The sequence below is a fragment of the Chrysemys picta genome, chromosome 13, assembly GCF_011386835.1.
Source record: "Chrysemys picta bellii isolate R12L10 chromosome 13, ASM1138683v2, whole genome shotgun sequence".
NCBI classification, from domain to species: Eukaryota; Metazoa; Chordata; order Testudines; family Emydidae; genus Chrysemys; species Chrysemys picta.
Genome location: NC_088803.1, coordinates 22771139 through 22792967, shown reverse-complemented (window position 1 = coordinate 22792967; position 21829 = coordinate 22771139). Strand labels below are relative to the sequence as shown.

Sequence of the window (21829 nt, the reverse complement as noted above, 5' to 3'; positions counted from 1 at the left end):
AGGGACCCTATAGATAGCAGCCATCCACCAAGTCCCTTTAAATGTAGCTGCAATGCAGCTACAATTCCCCAGGCCACTTCCCCATGGCTCCAGCACAATCTTCGCCCTTACCTCAGGGCTTTGTCTGGGTGGAGTCCCAGCAGCCAGCCCAGACCCATCCACACTCCTCCACCACTAGCAAAGAACTGAAGTTGCTCTGGCACTGCAGCTCTACTTATACTAGCCTGCTGGGCCCTGATTGGCTGCTTCCCACACAGCCAGTCTAGGCAGCTTGGAGGACCTCTCTACTGCCCTTTTCTTGGGCAGGGTGTGGCAGGGCCATCAAGCCTCCAGAAGGGGGCCCTCAGGGCCTAGTACAACCCATCACAGGGTGTCTGGGTTGGAGGGGGCAGTGCCACAGTGTGTGGGCATGTTTGGGATCGTGGGCAGGTCAGGGTGTGTGTGTCTTGGATAGGATAGAGGGCAGGTCTGGGCACGTTTAGAGTTGCCAGGTGTCTGCTTTTTGACAGGAACGCCTGGTCAAAAAGGGACCCTGGCAGCTCCAGTCAGCACTGCTGACTGGGCCATTAAAAGTCCAGTTGGTGGCGCAGGCAGGCTCCCTACCTGGCTCTGCGCAGCTCCCAGAAAGCTGCCGGCATCTCCCTCTGGCTCCTAGGGAGAGGGACAGCCACAGGGGCTCTGCATGCTACCCCCACCCCCAGCAACAGCTCAGCAGCTCTCATTGGCCAGGAACCACAGCCAATGGGAGCTGGGGGGGGGCACCTGTAGGCACAGGCAGCATGCTGAGCCATGTGGTTACACCTCCACCTAGGAGCCGGAGGGAGCAGTCACTGCTTTCCAGGAGCTACCTGAGGTAAGCGCTGCCTGGACCTGCATCCCAAACCCCCTTGAGTTCCCCAACCTCCTGAGCCCCTTCCTGCACTCTGAACCCCATGGCCCCAGCCTGAAGCCCCCTCCTGCATCCCAAACCTCCACCTCAGAACCCACCCCTCCCCCACACCCCAACCCCCTGCCCAGTCTTGATCCCCTTCCCGTACTCTGAACCCCTTATTTCTGGCCCCACCCCCAGAGCCCACATCCCCAGCCCAGAGCCCTCACCCCCTCTCATACCTCAACCCCCTGCCCCAGCCCGGTGAAAATGAGTGAGTGAGCGAGGGTGGGGGAGAGCGAGCGACGAAGGGAGGGGGGATGGAGTGAGCAGGGGACAGGGCCTTGGAGAAGGGGCGGGGCAAGGGTGTTCAGTTTTCTGCAAATAGAAAGTTGGCAACCCTAGGTGGGGTGTGTCTGGGATGGGATGGGATGGGATGGGAGGGCAGCCTGGGGTTATGTCTGTGATGGGAGGAGATGGAGGGGCTGGTGGGCTGCATGTGTGTCTGGGATGGAGAATCGGGGGGCAGCTCTGAAGGAGTGTGATGGGAGGTGTTGGGGTAGCTCTGTGTGTGGGGGATGTGTCTGGGAAGGGATGGGATGTGGGGGCAGCCAGGGGGTGGGTGGGTGTGTGTCAGGGCAGGGTGGTAGTTTTGGTGTGAGGCTAGGCTGGGCAGGGGGGCAGCTCCTGGGTGGGGCTGGGCCAGGATATCTGCTCTTGTGTGTCTGTCACTCTCCCTGCATGAAGCAGCTGCCTTGGCCACTTCCTCCCAGGCTTGCGGTGCTCTCAGCAGTTCCCCTTCCTGGAGCCGGACGTTCCGCTCCTGCTGGCCAGACCTTATCACCCACCCGCAGCACCCTGCAGATGCCCTTCAGGATGCCGGAGCTCATCTCCGTCCAAGACTTCATCTCCCAGACTCTGGAGGATCTGAGCTCCCCAACCACCTCCTCCTTCACCAGCCACATGGGCAAGTGCCGAGGCACCATCTGCAGCCTGGAGGAGGTGAGGGGGCTGGGGAGGTTCTGCAGCCTAGAGCCAGGGAGGGGGTGCAGCGGTGGACAAAGTCCCGCTTCCCTGCCTTCTCCTGTCTTGGAGCACAAACAGCTGGTGGGGTCTGCCAGGGCTCGGCTTATTGCTGCACTTTGTCTGCTGCTGTCTCCAGACATCTCTCACCTCCCCACCCTTCAGACCTTGACTTCCTCTTCTACAATCTGCTTGCGCCTGCCTGCTGCTTCCCCATTCAGTTTTTCCATTGTGAGGCCTAAACTGAATGTCCTGGCCCCACAGAGTCACTGAGAAAGTTACTGTGGAATAAGGTTTAGGAGCCTGCCCTGGGTCCAACTCCACCCAGACTAATGGATATAATTAAAGTTGGATATAGGGAAACATTAATTTGAAGGAAGATGAGACCAGAGTCATTACAGGGAGTTATATGCACCACTATGGTAAAGGCTATAACTTACTATTTAACAGTTTTCTAAGAGCTTTTCTTCACCAGAGATGTAGAACCATAGAATTATAACCCTGAAAAGGGTTAAAATGGATTGCAAGGGTCATCTAGACCAGGGGGTCTCACAACAAATTTTTTAGTGGCCTTGGAGTGTGGCCACCCAGGGCAAGGAAGTTTTGCGCCTTAGGTGAAACTTCCACCTTGCTCCCCCCAGCCCTGGAGCAGCTCCCCACCCCCCCTCCACCCTGAGGCGCCCCCCCCCCGCGGCAGCGCCCCGGAGGGCCGTGCGGCAGCTCCCCGCCCCAGCTCACCTCTGCTCTGCCGCCGCCCCCACTCTAATTCTCCTTCCCTCCCAGGCTTGCGGTGCCAAACAGCTGATTGGCGCCGCAAGCCTGGGAGGCGGGAGAAGTGGAGCAGCGACTGTATGCTCGGGGAGAGGGTGTAGCAGAGGTGAGCTAGGGTGGGGAGCCCTGCGGCAGCTCCCCCCCCCCTGCCCTGAGGCACCCCTGCGGCAGCTCGGCACCCCTGCGGCAGCTCCCCACCCCCCCAGCTCAGGAGCCGTGCGGCAGCTCCCCACCCCAGCTCACCTCTGCTCCATCTCCTCCCCGAGCACGCCGCCCCTGCTCTAATTCTCCTCCCCTCCCAGGCTTGTGGCGCCAAACAGCTGATTGGCGCTGCAAGCCTGGGGTGGGGTGGGAGAAGTGGAGCGGCGACCGCGTGCTCAGGGAGGGGGCATAGGAATGCTGTTAAAAAAAAAATTGGGGGCACCGCTTTTTAGCACCCCCAAATCTTGGCGCCCTAGGCAACCGCCTAGTTTGCCTAAATGGTAGCACCGGCTCTGTGGCCACCAACTCTTGCTGGGGGCCATGCTCACAATTTTTCCAAAAATACTTAATTAACTTTAGAAAAAACAAATATGTGCATATACATGTCCAAATCATTGGCATTTATTTATATAGGACTTTTTTCTGACTCAGTAATACAAATAATGTACATTTGTGTCTATTCTTTACTGGACCTAAACAGAATAGAAACACAAATAAGGTGCTTTGCATGTTCGTGTCTTTTTGTTGTTGCTTCTTTTTTAACTTGCTAGATAGTAAGTCTGCTGCTGTGAAAAGTGATATTTGTTAATATCACTTTTCACAGATTTACTCAGCCCAGGCAAGCCCTGGCACAAATTAAACCCTAGATGAGGAGGTGGGCAGGGAAGCCGCAGGACCCAGGGATGATGGCCTGGGTGGTGAGCCTGGGACCAGAGCCTGCTACCACGTAGATGGAGCCTGAAGCCCTGTGGCCAAAGCCTCCTTCCACCTTGAGAAAGTGGGGAATTCACTAGCTGCTTGTGCCTCCAGTGTTTGTGTAGCTGGAGGGGGGCAGGGCCCACCCCCCACTGATGGCCCTTGGAGAGGAGCCACTGCTCCCCGCCCCCCATCCAATCACAGCCCAGGAGGCTGTGGCTGCAAGAAAAAGCCACTGGTGGCCGCATTTGAGAAATGCTGAATTCTAGTCTAACTTCCTGCAAAGATGCAGGATTTGTTGTGTCTAAACCATCCAAGACAGATGCTCTCCAGCCTCTTTTTGAAAACCTCCAGGGAAGGAGATTGCACGACCTCCCTAGACATCTGTTCCATTGTCCGACTGCTCTTACAATCAGGGCCGGCGCTTCATTTAGGCGACCTAGGCAGTTGCCTAGGGCACCAGGATTTTGGGGGGCAGCATTTTGCTGCCCTTGGCGGTAATTCGGCGGCAGGGGGGTCCTTCCATGCTCCAGGTCTTCAGTGGCAATTCTGCTGTGGATCCTTCACTCGCTCCAGGACCCGCTGCCGAAGTGCCCCGAAGACTTGGCACTCGGAAGGACCCCCCCGCCGCAGAATTGCCAACGACGACCGGGAGCGCGGAAGGACCCCCACCTAGGAGGCCAAAAACCCTGGCGCCGCTCCTGCTTACAATTAGGAAGTTTTTCCTCAGATTCAATCTGCTGTGCTGTAGTTTGAACCCATTGCCTCTTGTCCTGCCCTCTGTTGCAAGAAACAACAACTTTTCTCCATCTGTTTATAACAGCCTTTCAGGTATTTGAAGACAGCCGTCATGACCCCCTTTAATCTCCTCTTTTCCAAACTAGCCTTCAGCCTTTGCTCATATGGCTGCATTCCCTTCTCATATGGATGATCCCTTTGATCATCTTTGTCGCTCGCCTCTGGATTCTTTCCAGTTTCTCTTCATCCTTTTTATACACTAATGACCAAAACTGGACAATGCTCCAGCTGAGGCCTAATCAGTGCTGAGTAGAGTGGTACTATCACCTCCTGTGACTTGCATGCTGTGCCTTTGTTAATGGAACCCAAAATTGAATTTGCTGACTCACGTTGAGGTTGTGAGCCACAACTCCCAGATCCTTCTCAGCAGTGCTGCTGCCAAGCCAGTTTCCCCCATTCTGTATTTGTGCATTTGGTTTTTCTTCCCTAAGTGTAGCACCTCACATTTGTCTTTGTTGAATTTCACTTTTGTTATCTAAAGCCCAGTTCTCCAATTTGTCAGGATCCCTCTGAATCTTAGCTCTATCCTCCAAAGTGTTGGCAACCCACCCACCCCCAGCTTTGTGTTGCCTGCAGATTTGATCAATTTGCTCTCTAGTCCTCATTGTCACCACCTGCGTGGCCATGTATTTACTTCCCCAATTTGACACTCCTTATCCGGGCCTTTTCCTTCAAAAGGGAGGATGGATGAGAACACCACTTGCACCCCAAGCTCTCTTATCCTCCTTCCCACAGCCATATAGGGTTGCCAACTTTCTAATCGCAGAAAACTAAACACTCTTGCCCTGCCCCTTCCTGAGGCCCCACCCTGCTCCTTCTCTGTGGCCCTGTCCCCACTCACTCTCCCTCACACACTTTCACTGGGGTGGGAAGGATTGGGGGGAGAGGGGATGAGGGGTTTGGGGTGCAGGAGGGAGCTCAGGGCTGGGGCAGGGAGTTGGGGTGGAGGAGGGAGTGTGGGCTCCAGGAGGAGGTTCTGACCTGGGGCAGGGGGTTGGGGTGTGGGAGGAGGTTCAGGATGTGGGCTCCAGCCAGGCAGGCAGCCTCAACCTCAGGAGGCTCCCAGTCCACAGCACAATGAGACTAAGGCAGGCTCCCTGCCTGCCCTGGCGCTGCGTGGGTCCCAGAAGCATCCAGCATGTCCAGCTCCTAGGCACAGGGGTGGCCAGGTGGCTCTGTGCGGTGCCTGCGCCCATAGGTGCCCCCCTGCAGCTTCCATTGGCAGCTGTGGAGCCGGCGCTCAGTATGGGGGCAGTGTGTGAAGCTTCCCTGATAGCGTCTGCACCCAGGGGCCGCAGGGATACGCTGGCCACTTCTGGGACCCACATGGAGCCAGGGCAGGCAGGGAGCCTACCTTAGCCCCGCTACACCGCTGACTGGACTTTTAGTAGCCCAGTCAGCGGTACTGTCTGGAGCAGCCAGGGTCCCTTTTTGACCAGGCGTTCCGGTCGTAAAGCGGATGCCTGGCAACCCTAAAGCCATGTAATCTGCAGTGATCCGCTCAAGGTCATTCTTGGCAGTATTGCTGGTGCCCATGTGAATAAGTAGGAAGGAGCAGTGGTCCAAGGGCTTGATGAGTCTTGAAAGACTCTGTCACATCCTGAATTCTAACTCCAGGCAAGCAGCACACACTTTTTGGGATTCCCTGTCTGGGTGGCAGATAGATGAATGTCTCCCTTAGGAGGGAATCCCCGACCACCACCACCCTTCTCCTCCTCTTGGGAGTGGTGGTCGTGGAACTCCTATGCCTAGGACAATGCATCCCATGGCTTCCGGTCAACGGGGTCTCCTTCTGACTCCTTCCTCAGATGACTCTTCCAAGGCATTCTCATCAGTAGTACCTGTGCAGAGAGCCTAAAAGCAGTTGTTTACTTCTATCTGTGCTGGGGTATATTGGTTCTCCTCCTCCTTCTTCTGGAGGTCACATGCTGCTAACTTTCTTCTTCAGTCCCCCCCTGCACTGCCCTCTCCAATTCTTCGGCATGTTGTGCCCGCAGTACCAAATCCTGACAGCTATCCAGGAAGTCTACATTTTCTCTGATGCAGTGCATGCAGGGTCATTACTTGGGTCTCTAGTCCTTTAACCTTTTCTTCCAATATGGGGACCAGCTTGCACTTTGTACAGCCAAAGTCACTTCTAAGCTCCAGGACAAGGACAAAGATGGCACATCCCATGCAGGTCACGACAGCTCATACTTCACTATCCATATTTCCAGCCTTGTAATGTATCAAGAGTCTCTTCAGATGCTGTAACTACTGCTCGCAGAAGCCTGAAAGGCAAAACCCTGTGTGGGCTTTCCCCCTAGGAAAACTCCCTCTGTTTGCCTCTCTTCTTTTTGCTGCAAGTCAAGTGTTGCCCCTAGCTTGAGTACTGGTCACACACATGCAAAACACGTAACTTGAGCATGGTGGGGCTGGTAACTGGACTTGGCTGGCCTGTCCAGGGCCATAGGCTAGAGTCTGAGTTAGGCCTTGACTACACTTACAGCACTGCAGCGCCTCAGTTGCACCAGGGCAGCTGTGCCTAACGCTTAGTGAAGTTGCTGCCTATGCTGACAGGAGAGCTTCGCCCATTGGCACTGGTACTCCACCTCCCCAAGAGGCGGTAGATGTGTCAACAGGAGAAGCCCTCCCACACACATAGTGCTCTTCACATTGAGAGTTCGGTCAGTACAACTGTGTCAGTTGGGGTGTTTTGCACCCTCCTGAGCGATGTAGTTTGTAGTGTAGACCAGGGTTTACACACAATGCAGCAGCAGCAGCAGCGAATGCAACCATTCTGTACAGCTCCCGTGGTATTGGGCAGTGAGACTGCTCTCACTCGAGCTAGGCTAACTCAAGAGGAAATGACTTATGGGAGTTTACTGTAGAGTTAAGACATAGCCTTGGTGCTCTGAAACCCATACGCTTATGTAACCTTTCTGCCTGTCAGGAGTTGGCAGCAACGAGTGCCAGGTTCAGCATCTAGGGGTTCTGTTTCAATAAACATGCAAAACCAGCTCGAGCCCCCACCCAGTGACCTGGGACAATTACATACCACCCCCCGGGTGCCTCGAAGAGGCAATATTCCCCTCTTGCAAGCACAGAGTGAGTGTAGCAAAAGCCTTTTAATAAAGGAGGGAAACATTGTGGCATTATGTTGGGGAAACATCACAAACAGGATTCATAACACAAACCATGAGCAAAAGACCCACCTCCAAGTAAGTTTGGCAGTGTCCTTTTCCCCTCAGGGTCTTAAGTCCAGCAACCCAACAGTCACCCCACCCACAGTTTCTGTCCTTGGTCCGTGCAGCCCCCAGAGTTCAGAAGCTCATCTTCAAAGTTTACCTCCCAGCCTGGGTAGAAGTGGAGAAGGTATGAGGGGCAGCTTACATGCTCCGCTGCTTGGGTCGATGGCTGATTGCCCCACACCTCTCTGGTGTTCTGCTACAGTCTTTACTGTCCGGCAAGCCGCTCCTCTCCACCAGCCATGTGGCTAGCCGCTCACCAATGTGTCTTCAGGCCCCCTCCACACTTAACACAGCTCTCAGCTGTGTGTAGGAGGGGGGCCCAGTGCCAGCACACTCAGAACCACTTGCCCAAGCCAGTGATTTCACCATCAAAACTGCTCTATTACACAGTGGAGAGAGGAGGGGTCGAAGTGGTGTTTAGGGCCCACACTTCTGGGTATGCATACCTGTCCCCAGCCTCTCTCAGTTCACTGGCCTTTGGAACCCATTTCCCTTGCCTAGCAAGTACTACTTAGTTGAGGGCGAGTCCCTCCATCATAAAATGCCAAGTACAGTTCTACTGTCCCTGATTCCATAATCAGGATAACAACTTATTACTCCTGCCCCAGTAACAAAGAGACTAGGGGTCCCACAGCAGACAAAGTGACCATTTGGGCAAGCAGTCCCTTCATGCCAGGCGGGGTGGGTGTGCCCATGCAAACGAGATCAGCCCCTGAAGTCCTTTTCCACAACTCACCGCCAGATGTCAGGGTAGAACTCATTCTGACTCTGCTTACACTTGGATAGATTGCCTTGAAATTTGCTGTGCCCGCTGAGGGGAGGTTGGAGGTTGTTTGAGCCAGGGGTTCTCAAGATACTCCACCCAAAATGTCATCAATATTTTACTGTTTGTATTATTTTTTGTGCACACTTAGCGCTCAGAGGATAGCTCTGATCCTCCTCAGACTCACATCACCCACTTGTGATTTATCTCAGAGATTCCCCAAAGGGCCAGTGGGTAACGGATGCTATTTACTGTAAATGTTGGCTCTACAATGTGACAACTATTGACACATGTGCAGCAGGACTGAGCCTCTGCTGCAAGCCAGAGTGTTTGACAGCCTAATATTAGAGTGAGTGGGTGGCTCAAGGTGCTATGCTCTGCCTATTCACCCTGAGCACTCCCACTTCCCCCCCAATGCATGGTGAGTTTGAGTCCTGCTTTGGCAGCTTTCAGAGTCTGTGGTGGGCATATTAGTTGCTCTTGCCTGTATTCCTTCTGGAAGGTTTGTTCTCTTCCTGGTTTAAGAGCTGATGTTTCAAAGTTCTCTGAACAGATTCCTTGATAATAATTCTAAAGTAACATCTGAAAGTAGCATTAATTAAATAGAAGGAAGATGAAACAATATTATGGTAATATAATCACACCACATCCTTCCCAACAATTTCCTGACTAATAGGGCTGATTGTAACCAAAGAAAAGTAAGCAGTTGCAACTTTTGATCAATGTCAGCATGATTAAGGGGGTGTTGCTGAGCAACAGGAAATTAACCCCTAATACACCAGTCCTTAGAGTACAGCTGTCTAAGGTCAACTTAGACTAATGCTGTGCCAGAATAGTGTCACTCAAAAGCATAACTTATTTCTCATGAAAAACAAACAGAAAACAAATTGCAGCTTTCTACAACAATTCATTGACAAACCTAGGAATGATACTTATCCATTTCACCATCAAAGTGTTGTAGTTCCCATGAGCCCCTCCCCCACAAGAGTAAGCCTCTTTGGCTTCAGGGCCTCCTGGGACCCCAACTTCCACAGTCAGCAGTGACTCTCAGCCAGCCTCGTAAAACAGAAGGGTTTATTAATCATCTGGAACACAGCATAGAACAGTTCTTTGTTAGCTGCAACTTTCTGGTTTCTGTGCTAAGTACATCTTGGGCAGGCCCAGAGCCCTGGCTCCCCCCCAGAGACCCAAACCAGGAGAGTATCCGGTTTCCAGCAACCCATCCTCAGTCATGCCCATTTGCTCCTTCTCTGCCATTGTCATCTTTCCTAGGCAAAAACCTGGCCTCCACCTCAACTCTTTGTTCTCTAACACATTACAACTGGCTGGCTTCTTGCAGAGGTGGGACCCCTTGGCCATCAGTTGCCTAGGTTACAAAGTATCCAGCCGTTGTCTGGGCCCAAGCAGCCAGGCGATAATCATACCTGGTCCTCCGTGTCTCTACAGATATTAAACCACCTTTCCCTAGGTAAACATACAGCACATAGGGGAAACTGAGGCACACAGTAGTCATACAAAATGTTAAGAAAATCCCCACTTTGACACAAAGGCATACATTTTTAAAGATGAGTAATTAACCACTGGAACTATTTACCAAAGGTCATGGTGGATTCTCCAGCAATGACAATTTTTCAGTCAAGATTGGATGTTTTTCTACAAGAGCTGCTCTAAGAATTATTATGGGAAGAGCCTTGGCCTGTGTTATACCAAAGGTCAGACTAGATGATCACAATGATCCATTCTGGCCTTGGAATCTATTAATCAAATCTACCAATATCTGTGCCCAGCACAGCTCCAAATATCCTAGGATTCTATGAGTGCTATCAGAGTTGGAAGAGACCTCAGGAGGTCATCTAGTCCAAGCCCCTGCTCAAAGCAGGACCAATCCCCAGACAGAGTTTTGCCCCAGATCCCTAAATGGCCCCCTCAAGGATTGAACTCACAACCCTGGGTTTAGCAGGCCAATGCTCAAACCACTGAGCTATCCCCCCCTCCTCATCCTGTCCAGTGGCCCCTCACAGTGCTCTGTGGAGCGCCACTGATTCAAGGAACACTTGCTGCTGTTTGGGATAAGGAACAGGTACCTCACTGAGGGACTCTGCAGGGCAGGGATCAGAGAGGGCAGAGGTAGTTTTTTGCATGTGAATAGGGATGTGACATAGTGTAACGGGTTGCAGGACTCACCACCCACTGGTTGCTCCAGGACTTAGCTCTTTTCAGCTGGGGAGTGCCCTCTGCATATGGTGTCTCACCCATTGTCTGCTCTGCTGGTTTGGGACCCACGTTGCTCCCCGCTCAGCAGTGCCCTCTTCAGGACACTACCCTCCAGAAGTGCTCGCTACTGCTTTCTCACCCCCCTTCTGGGGGTCACGGCCATCCTTTGGCTTGCACCCACTGCAGGGGCCAACCACAACCCAAAGTTTAGCCCCTCACTTCAGGGGCAAGTTGCAGTCTGTATTGGCCACACACCTCTGCAGCCAGGTGCAGTGCAAGGAGGACAGGGGGAAACCCAGCCCCCCACCCTGGGTCCAGACCCAGGGACCCTCTAGCAGCAGCCTCTCTGCTTTCCTTCTCTCCCCTTGTCTGCCTATTGTCCCTGGGCCACCTCCCTTTGGCCCTTGCACCTTCTTGGCCCTTTCTGGCAGGGGCCTGCAGCCTAGCAGGTAACAGGCCAGAGCTCACTCTCTGCTCACCTAAGCCTGCCCAGCACTGCTCTAGCTCAGGTACTATCCCTGGGAGCCAGTCCTCCTCCCTTGCTGGTCGGCGAGAGAATCCCCTCCTTATATCTGGGCTGCCCCAGCAGCTGCCTCCTATCTGGCTCCTAACAAGCCTGGCTGTAATTAGCTGGAGGTTTCTACAGTCTCCCTGGCTGCTTCTGCCCCACCCCCTGCTGGAGTGGGCCACCTGCACCACTACAATCTCCCTTGAGTTCATTCTCACATCAGTCTCCTTGCCCTTTTCCCGTGGTATTGATCTTGCTGACTAACACAGGACATGGTGCAATTTCCTTGTGTTGCTTCATTCTCAACCGTCACTACTTATATCTCTCTCCAAAGCCAGAATCTCTCATTTAAAACAGAGCTGCTACATCAGGAAATTGTGGTTATGGAAAATGTTGTTTACTACTGAGTCCAGGCCTAGGTCTCTGCAGACATTAAGGAATAAAAGGTAACTAGAAAACCAGTGGAGTTGTGCCCCTTTGTGCTGCTTTATGGTACCTAAGCAGGGGCGGCTCTAGGCACCAGCAAAGCAAGCACATGCTTGGGGCAGCCCATTTGCAGGGGCGGCAGGGATCCAGCATGGGAGCTGAGAACCAACAGGGGGCCCTGGGAGCTGTAGTTCCTTGGTTAGCACCCTGCCTATACAGCCAGCCCTGGAGCATGGAAAGAACTACATTTCCCAGCATTTCTTTGGCCACTACCAACAGGAAAGAGGGGGAGGGAGTGAGGTAGCTGAGACCTCATGCTGCAGCTTGCTATGAATGGAGAACTGCACTGTGAGTAGGGATACCATACTTTAACATTAAAAAAACAGGACACTCTACAGGGTGGGAGGGTAGCCCCACGCTGCCACCATCCACCCCCTCCGACTGCCCCCCACAGAAACCCCAACCCATCCAACCCCCCCTGCACCCTGTCCCCTGATCACACCCTCCCGGGACCCCTGCCCCTAACTGCCCCCCAGGACCCCACCCCCTAGCTAAGCCCCACTGGTCCTTGTCCCCAACTGCCTCCTCCTGAGACCCCCCCCCCCAACTTCCCCCCAGGACCCCACCCCCTACCTGTCCCCTGACAAACCCCTGGGACTCCCATGCCTATCCAACTGCTGCCTGTCCCCTGACTGCCCCCCCGAATCCCTAACTCATCTAACCCCCCTTCTCCCTGTCCCTGACTGCCCCCCCAAACCTCTGCCCCATCCAACTCCCCAGCCCCCTTACCGTGCCACTCAGACCAACATCTCTGGCTCTGCGCAGCGCCAGGCATACTGCTGCATACATGCGGCCGTGCTCCCCTGCGGAGCCACAGCCCCCTCTCCCCCCCCCCCAGCACCTGCCTTCCAGATTTGAACACCTCAAAATCTCAAAATTCAGGAGTGCTCAAGCTCAGTTTGGGCAGCTGTTACTTCATTTTTCCCAAATCAAATATACTGATCCACTGTAACTTGCTGTAGAAAAAGTAAGATAAAATTGAGCAAGAAATGCATCCCAGTGGTTATTAGGACTGGAATTGGTATTTTCAACAGCCATTGCCTTTTTGTTTGTTTGCTTGTTTAAAAGGAAGAGTGATATTGCATTGGCAAATTCCCCATAGAAAGAAAGAGTGGAAGAAAAGAATAATAAAGGCACCTCAACTTTTCCTCATTTATGTAGGACAGTCTTATAATATGCATCCAGATATCCTCCAATCACACAAGCTGAAAATTGTTCCACTTTACTGCAGTTCTGTAACCATATGGGAACCAATCCTGTCTGTGTTCTGTGCACATCTAAAATTCCTGCTGAATGACCTGCCGTGGGAGCGAGTTACCAGTGACCCAGGGCTGCAACGGAAGGAGGGTGCAGGTGGGGGAGTGGGAGAGAGAGCCCAGGGCTGGGGCAGCAGGAGGTGTGTGTGGGGAGCAATGGTGGGGGGGAATGAGGGAGCCCAGAGCTGGGACAGCAGGGGGGTTGGGTGGGGAAAGTCCAGGGCTGGGGCAGCAGAGGGGTGCGGCGAGGAGCCCAGGGCTGGGACAGGCAAAATTTTTTTTCCTTGGGATGGCACAAAACCTAGAGCCGGCCCTGTACATAAGGAGGGGCCTGGAAGTGTTGGTTTTTGCTTTAACATGATTTTTACAGCTTGTTTTTACCTTAGAAAGGTCAGGAAGGAGACCACTAGCTAGTCTTTCCTGGTTTTGCTGGAGGCTCCTCGGTGCCAGGGTGGAAAGGCTCAATAATGTGGCCATTGGGCTTAATGGAAATGTGCATTTTTATATGTGCATCTTGCACTCTGGAGCACATATAAAAATTGAAATACAATGGTGAGAAGGTCAGAGCTGATGGGGGGGGAGGGGAATTGCGGAGATGGTGCTTGACATGGAGCATAAATTATTAAAATAACATCCACTCTCCAGATTCATAGATTCCAAGGCCAGAAGGGCCCACTGTGATCATCTAGTCCAGGGGTTCTCAAACTGGGGGGGTCAGGACCCCTCAGGGGGTCATGAGGTTATTACATGGGGGGGTCATGAGCTGTCAACCTCCACCCCAGACCCCGCTTTGCCTCCAGCATTTATAATGGTGCTAAATATACAAAAAAGTGTCTTTAATTTATAAGGGAGGGTCACACTCAGAGGCTTGCCATGTGAAAGGGGTCACCAGTTCAAACGTTTGAGAACCACTGATCTCGTCTGACCTCCTGTATAACACAGGTCAGAGAACAGCCCCAGAATAATTCCTAGAGCACATCTTGTAGAAAAACGTCCAATCTGGATTTAAAAATGTCAGTGATAGAGAATCTACCACAATCCTTGGTAAATTAGTCCAATGGTTAATTACTCTCACTGTCAACAAATTACATCTTATTTCCAGTCTGAATTTGACTAGCTTCAGCTTCCAGCCATTGGGATGGTGTTATACCTTTCTCTGCTAGATTGAAGAGCCCATTATTAAATACTTGCTCTCCATCTAGGTACTGATAGAGCGTAATCAAGTCACTCCTTAACCTTCTCGTTGTTAGACTCAAAGAGCTCAACCTATTTAGTCTAGCAGGTTTTCTAATTCTTTAATAATTCTCAGGCTCTTCTCTGAACCCCCTCCAATTTTTCAACATCCTTCTTGAACTGTGGGCACCAGAACTGGACCCAACATTCCAGCAACAGTTGCAGCAGCGCCAAATTCAGAAGTAAAATAACCTCACTACACTACTACTTGAGACTCCCCTCTTTAGACATCCCAGGATTTCATTAGCCCTTTTGGCCAGTGTCTCACTGGGAATGCATGTTCAGCTGATTATCCACCTCAACCCCCAAAACTCTATCCTGGGAAGCAGTGACTCTGAAAGAGTTCCCCATCCTGTAAGTATGGCCTATGTTTTTCGTTCCCAGATGTATACATTTACACTTAGCTGTATAAAAAAAACATAGTCCACCTGAGCGCTTTACAAGCGCAACCCTTATGTAGATAGGTCAGTATCATAGTCCCTGTTTTACAAGTGGAGGGAAACCGAGGCAGACAGAGGGAAGTGGCTTGCCCAAGGTCATACTGGGTATCTGCGTATAGAACTCAAAACAACGTGTGTTACGAACTTGCATTTAGCTGTAGGTATATCTAGGAACAAAGAATGCTGGCTGCACTTACAAGCTGGAGTCTGTATTCTGAAAAGGATTTAGCAGTCATGGCAGAAAACAACCAAACATGAGCTCCCTGTGTGACACTTTGTATCAGACGGCAAATGTGATCCTTGGCTGTATAAACGCAGGAATATTGAGTGGGAGTTGGGAGGTGATGTTATCTCTATACAGAGTGATGGTCAGACAGTTCATGGATACAGCATCCAGTTCTGGTGTCCACACTTTAAACAGGATATTGAAAAACTGGTATAGTTGAAGAGAAGAGCTACAAGAATGATTTAGGGTCCAGAAACCCTGGCTTACAGTGAGATACGTAAGGAGCTCAATCTGTCTAGCTTCTTGAAGAGAAAGTTAAGCGGAAACTTGACCAGGATCTAGCAGTACCTACCCAGGCACAATTCTGATAGCTCTTTAATCCAGCAGATAAAGCAGAACAAAATCCAGGGGCTGGAAAGTGAAGTTTGACCATTTAAAATAAGGTGCAAATTTTGAACCGTGGGGTGATTAATTACTGGAGTAATCTACCATGGGATGGCTCTCTACAATGTATGCTCTAGGGGGAGGTTCTCTGGCCTGTGCTCTGGAGGTCAGACTAGATGATCACAATGGTCCCTTCTGGCCTTAATATCTAGGAATCTGAAGGCTGAGTCTGAGCCAGGCATAAGTGATCTGACAAAGCCAGAATCTCCCAACACTTTCTACCTTGGCATTGAGGGCATGTTCTCCAAAGTATCAAGGGAGACAACTTCTCTGGAACCAAGGGTAATGGCAAGTAGCCCCAGGAGTCGTTGGTACAAACAAGGGCATTGGAGGAGGGTCTGTGAGATGGTGCCAGTGTTGTGGTTTGGGTCTCGTGGCTTCACAGAGCAGGACCCCACCCTGTGAGAATACTGCAGCTCATAAGAATGGCCATACTGGGTCAGACCAATGGTCCATGGAGCCCAGTATCCTGTCTTCTGACAGTGGCTGTTGCCAGATGCATCAGAGGGAGTGAACAGAACAGCATAGTTCTCAAGTGATCCATCCCCTGTCATCCAGTCCCAGCTTCTGGCACTCAGAGGTCTAGGGACACCCAGAGCATAAGGTTGCATCCCTGACCAGCTTGGCTAATAGTCCATCAAGGGCTATCTCATTCTTTCTTTTTAACCCAGTTATACTTTTGGCCTTCACAACATCCCCTGGCAACAAGTTCCACAGGTTGACTGTTTCATATGAAGTACTTTCTTTATATTACTTTAAACTTGCTGCCTATTAATTTTATTAGGTGACACCCTCCCCAGTTTGTGTATTATGTGAAGGGGTAAATAACACTTTCTCCACACCATTCCTGATTTTATAGACCTCTGTCAAATCCCCCCTCAGTTGTCTCTCTTCTAAGAAGAACAATCCCAGTCTTTCTAATCTCTCCTCAGATGGAAGCTGTTCCATACTCTTCTTGTTGCCCTTCTCTGTACTTTTCTCAATTCTAATATCTCTTTTGAGATGGGGCAACCACATCTGCATGCAGTCTTCAAGGTGTGTGTGTGTGTGTGTACCATAGATTCATATCGTGGCATATGTTCTGTTTTCTTATCTATCCCTTTCCTTATGGTTTCTAACATCTGGTTAGCTTTTTTGACTGTCACTGCACATTGAGCAGATGTTTTCAGAGAACTATCCACAATGACTCCAAGATCTCTTTCTTGAGTGGCAACAGCTAATTTAGATTCCATCATTTTGTGTGAATAGTTGGGATCATGTTTTCCAATATGCATTACTTTGCACTTATCAAAATTAAATTTCCTCTGCCATTTTGTTTCCCAGTCACCCAGTTTTGTGAGAGCCCTTTGTAACTCTTCACAGTCAGACTTGGATTTAACTCTCTTGAGTAATATTGTATAGTCTGCAAACTTTGCCACCTCACTGTTTACCCCTTTTTCCAAATCATTTATGAATATATTGAACACTGGTCCCACTACAGAACCCTGCTATTTACCTCTCTACACTGTAGAAACTGGCCATTTATCCCTACCCTTTGTCTCCTGTCTTTTAACCAGTTACTGAGCCAGGAGAGGACCTTCCCTCTTATCCTGTGACTGCTTAATTTAAAAGCCTTTGGTGAGGGACCTTGTCAAAGGCTTTCTGACAGTCCACGTACACTATATCCACTGGATCACCGTAGTCCACATTTGTTGACCCACTCAAAGAATTTGAGCAGAAATCTCTGAAAATTACTTTTTTTTTGTGGGCCTTCCTTGATGCCAAGGAAATTGGTGATGGCACAAGTGTTCATGAGTCGCTGTGCTGCCTGGCTACAAGCTGTTCCACCCCAAGAATGGTAAATTTGGCCTCTTCCCTAAGGAGGACTCTCAGGCATCTGCATGAGCCCAAGAAATGAGGAGTAAATTTGTGTGCTTTTCCCAGAGGGAATGACTGTCACTGCATGAGAATGGGTCAGAACTATTTGTGATGGGTTGTCACCCCCAGTGCAGTCTGAGAGCTGTGAGAACCACTGCACCCCTCTAACCAGCCAGCTGGGTCATCCCCTCTCACCCTACTTTGTTGATGATTTAGCCTCTCCAGGCCCTGTTACCACCCAACACAACAGCAGGTGGCGCCACACACCCAAGTAAGCTACCTGAGTGCTTACTTAAGCCACTCATAGACAGACAAGAGACAACAGCCAATTTCCCAGGCTTGCACCCCCCCCATTGGAGTATAAACCCAAAATTATACCATTTTGCACTGCACAGGGGTCTGTACAATGTAAGCTCATAAATAGTTCACCCCTCCCTAGGGCAACCAGATGTCCCGATTTTATAGAGACGGTCCTGATTTGGGGGGCTTTTTCTTATATGGGCACCTATGACCCCCTCACCCCTGTCCCAATTTTTACATTTGCTATCTGCTCACCCTACTCCTCCCTCAATATGGAGAGGACAATGCACACTTGTGTTAACCAAGCTGAGGCTTTCCCCTGACACTTCACGTAAAGGCACACTGGTTTAGATTAAAACATAAAACAAGTTTATTAACTACACAAATATAGTTTTAAGTTACTAGAAGTGATAGTAAACAGATCAAAGCAGGTTACTTAGTAAATAAACAAAACTGCAAACTAAGTCTAAAATACTAGAAAGATTGGTTATTGTCAAGCCAAAGGGGATGAGGGGGGCTCGGATACACTCAATTAAGCCACAGCAGGTGTATAAGTATAACCGGTTTTATTGCTAAAGTATAAGAAGCTTCCCAGCCTTCACACGTTACTAAATACATGCTTTCCAGCAACCAAGCAGGCAGGCAAGAATCAATGCTTACACCCCCTTCTGCTACAGGCAGTCCTGGACCCTCCAGCCTTGTCCTTGAGGGCTCGTAGCAGGTGCTGCTCCAGCATGGGGAATTCCCAGGCACCCGCAAGGTCAGGGTCCACAGGTGAAACTGTTCATCTAAAGCAATTCTCATAGCTGCTTTTATCATCATCTCCTTCGGGGGTGGGGGGTGGATTCACCCTGTGACAAAGTTCCTCCTCTATCTTGGTGGGTCCTGCACTTATTGGCGGATTTTCTTGCCGCAGAGATTCACCATGTGGGTTGGTGAACAGCCCAGAGACCTTCCCCTCTGGAAGAACCCACAGTCCAGGTCAATTGGGAGGGGAACCCAGGCCCACCCTCTACTTCGGATTCTAGCCCAGGGCCCTGTGGACTGCAGCTGTCTATAGAGTCTCCTATGACAGCTACAACTCCCTGGCCTACTTCCCCATGGCCTCCTCCAAACACCTTCTTTATTCTCACCACAGGACCTTCCTCCTGGTGTCTGATAACACTTGTGCTCCTCAGTCCTCCAGCAATATACCCTCTCAGCTCCTTGCACCTCTTGCTCCCAGCTCCTCACACCACAAACTGAAGTGAGCTCCTTTTAAAACCCAGGTGCCTTGATTAGCCTGCCTTAATTGATTCTAGCAGCTTCTTCTTAATTGGTTCCAAGTGTCCTAATTAGCCTGCCTGCCTTAACTGGTTCTAGCAGGTTCCTGATTACTCTAGAGCAGCCCCTTCTCTGGTCACTCAGGGAACAGAAAACTATTCATCCAGTGACCAGTATATTTATCCTCTATCAGACTCCTGTACCCCACTGGTCTGGGTCTGTCATAACCCACAAGCAGGCTCTGGCAGGTAACACAACTGCTCTCCATTCCCACACTCAACACTCTCTGGCCTTCCTTATCAATTTACTTGTTTATCCAGTCGAGTGGCTGCAAGCCAGCCCAGCTGGTCAAAGCCAGTCCACTACTAGTTTCCCCAAACCATTCTGTAACAACAGCCCAAGGTAATTTGTGGTCAGCTCCAACAGATATGAATTAGCAATCACTCACCGTGGCTGATAATACAAGCAGGTTTGCAGATTCTCAAGGAACAAGCTGCACTTGCTTTGCAGCTTGGGCTCCCCACCCCCATTCCAAGTCCTTTTCTTCCAGAGCTTCTCTCAGATGATGAGTTGTGGGGGAGTGAAGAACAAGAGATGATGTCACTCCCGGCCTTATATAGCTTTTCTGTATGGCGGGAACTCTTTGTTTCAAACTTGGTTCCCAGACCAGTTTGTGGAAAAATACAGGCACCCAAAATAGAGATCAGTGTCATGTCATCTGGTCACATGCCTTTGTATACCTTGTGTTAGAGGGCTTTCCCTTCACCCTCTCCCCTGGTTCTTGTCACGCAGACAGAAAGCAGAAGACCAGCAGTCCAAAGTGCAGGCAATGGGATGTTTATTGGGATTATTTTCCAGCAAGCATGTGTCCCATAACTCTGATGCCTCAGTGTTCCCTCTCCCCCTCCTCAGCAGGCATAATTATACCTGAAATGCACATCCACAATCCCACCCCTTATAACTTAGCATCATATTCCATTTTGGGTCTGGGGTCTTCGTCTCAATCCTTTTGTACCCCATGGGAGGGGTAAGGAGTGAGGTTGTCGTATGGTCAGGGACAGGCATTTCTTTGGTCTTTTAGTGTTTTATACCTTCCCCCAAATTGCCCTTTGCCCCTCCCAACTGGTTGCTTGACTTTGCCTTGAGATAAGGGTTGAGGCAATCTTCAAGTGTTCGTTCAAGTAACACTTTAACCGCTTTTATCTGTTCCCATTGTACTAACAAACCCATCTGACTAGGCAGAAGCAATATACACAGTTTTTGTTTACACATATTAGTGTAAGATATAAGAGTATCAAAAAGTCAAACCCAAAAATCTATCCCAGGCTAACAAACAGACTTATATGCTAACACCCTGCTGAGTCATAGCAGCCGTTACCCATAGGCCGTCTGGAGCGTTCTCAGGAAGGCTCTCCACATGGGGGATAAGCTTCTCCTAAGGCCCATTACCTTGAACAAGACCCTCCCCAAACAGCTGTCTAGACTGGAAGCATCTTACCTACAGATGATGTCACTCAGGTGTCACTACGTTTGAAATACAGCTACATAGTCAATATTCTATGTCATAGTCAACTTTAAATGCAAAAATGATACATGCACACAAATAAGATAATCATATTCAGCAAATCATAACTTTTCCCTTCTTCTCTGGTGATGTGTAAGGTGGCCTTGAATGTGCCATCTCTCTCTTACGTACTTTTCTGGTCCCAATGGGTGTAATATCTGAGCACCTCAGAGCCTTCGGAAATTAGAAAACAGGTCTTACAGTCATCGACTCAAGGAGCTCAATCTAGTTAGTTTAACAAAGAGAAGGTTAAGGGGGGGACTTGATACAGTCTGTAAATATCTACACGGGGAACAAATATTTGATAATAGGCTCTTCAATCTAGCAGAGAGAAGTCTGACACAATCCAATGGCTGGAAGTTGAAGCTAGACACATTCAGGCTGGAACTAAGATGTAAATTTGTTAGAGTAATTAACCAGTGGAACAGCTTCCTAAGGGTTGTGGTGTAGTCTCCATTACTGGCAATCTTTAAATAGCGATTGGATGTTTTTCTCTAAGATCTGCTGTAGTTCAACCTCAGCCAGAGGATTTAGAACAGGAGTAACTAATGCAGGGATACCATGTGTTATGCAGGAGGTCAGACTCGATGACCTTAAAATCCATTAATCTAATGTGTCCTCACCCACCCCTGTAAGGCAGGGCAGTGCCCACTCCCCATAGTGCCATCAGGGAGCAGAGAGATGGGTGACTTGTCCAAGTCACACAGGAAGGCTGGGGTGGAACAAGGCACCTTAATGCTGCCCTGCAATAGCCATACAATTATCATTAAGGCAGCGTGGGATTGTGAGCCTTGTTTAGATTACACTGATTGAAAGACACCATCATTTTTCCTCTCATGGTGTATCCTGACCCTCATGTCTTGAACCCAGGTCTGTAGGGGAGCCTCCAACCCTCCACTTGGCAGCCTGCTGGCTAGCACTTACTGGGCCCCGTGAAGCCCAGCCCCAGTGTGAGGCTCCACCCCTGAGGTCCAATTGGTAGAGTTCCATGGTGGTTGATTAGCCACTGGCCTGCTGAAGCTATCAGCAGGGACAGGGAGCTGTCTGAGCAACTGGGCTACACCCTGCTCTAGACTGTGTGCCTTGTGGTCCCTGCTCCCCCAGCTTCATTCCTGGCATCCAACCTGGCTTGACTTCTGGCATCTGACTTGTGGTTTCTGAGTCCAGTTTGCCTCTGACCCTCTGGTATCCTAACCTGGCCCGACTCATGGTTCGAATCTCCAGTTTGTCTCCTGCAGCGGACTCTGGCTCTGATTTCTAGGTCTGGCCCCCCATACCCCGGCTGTGACATGGCAGAGTTAGGGTCTGTGGGTGCCCTACCCTTTCTTACCTTAACAGATGGGGATTTCTGGCAAGTGTAACCTTAACTCTGAATTGCTTGGGTTTGCAATGCTTGGTTTAGGGCTATTTAAACTGTCTTAACCATGGTTTTGTCATATGTTACCCAGGCAATTGTAATCCTGGCATTGGAGTGCAGGATGTTGCTACCTTAATAATGTACTTGGAGCATGGGCTGAGATGGGCAAAAGTTCCTGCAGGAGTTGGGTGCAGTGAGCTTTGGGCACTGAGGGCTAGATCCACAAAGGGACATAGGCCCTAAGTCCAACACTTAGGCACTGCTGAGATCGTCCAAACCCTCACTCGGCTGCCACCTAAATTCCCTAGGCCCCTAAGTTTTTGCAGTTGGG

General features: G+C 50.4%; 1 protein-coding gene across 2 annotated transcripts in view; it reads left to right on the top strand.

The window, feature by feature from the left end:
• Positions 1 to 1631: 1631 nt before the first annotated feature.
• Positions 1632 to 21829, top strand: part of LOC101933973 (arf-GAP with SH3 domain, ANK repeat and PH domain-containing protein 2-like) — a 102560-nt gene continuing 82362 nt past the window's right edge. Inside the window, exon 1 of one of the 2 annotated variants that reach the window (XM_065565611.1) lies at positions 1632 to 1870. In XM_065565611.1, coding sequence (XP_065421683.1) covers positions 1733 to 1870 — 138 coding nt within the window. In that variant the 5' untranslated portion in view covers positions 1632 to 1732. The remainder of the gene's footprint in view (positions 1871 to 21829) is intronic. The other variant, XM_065565612.1, reaches the window with a different exon arrangement.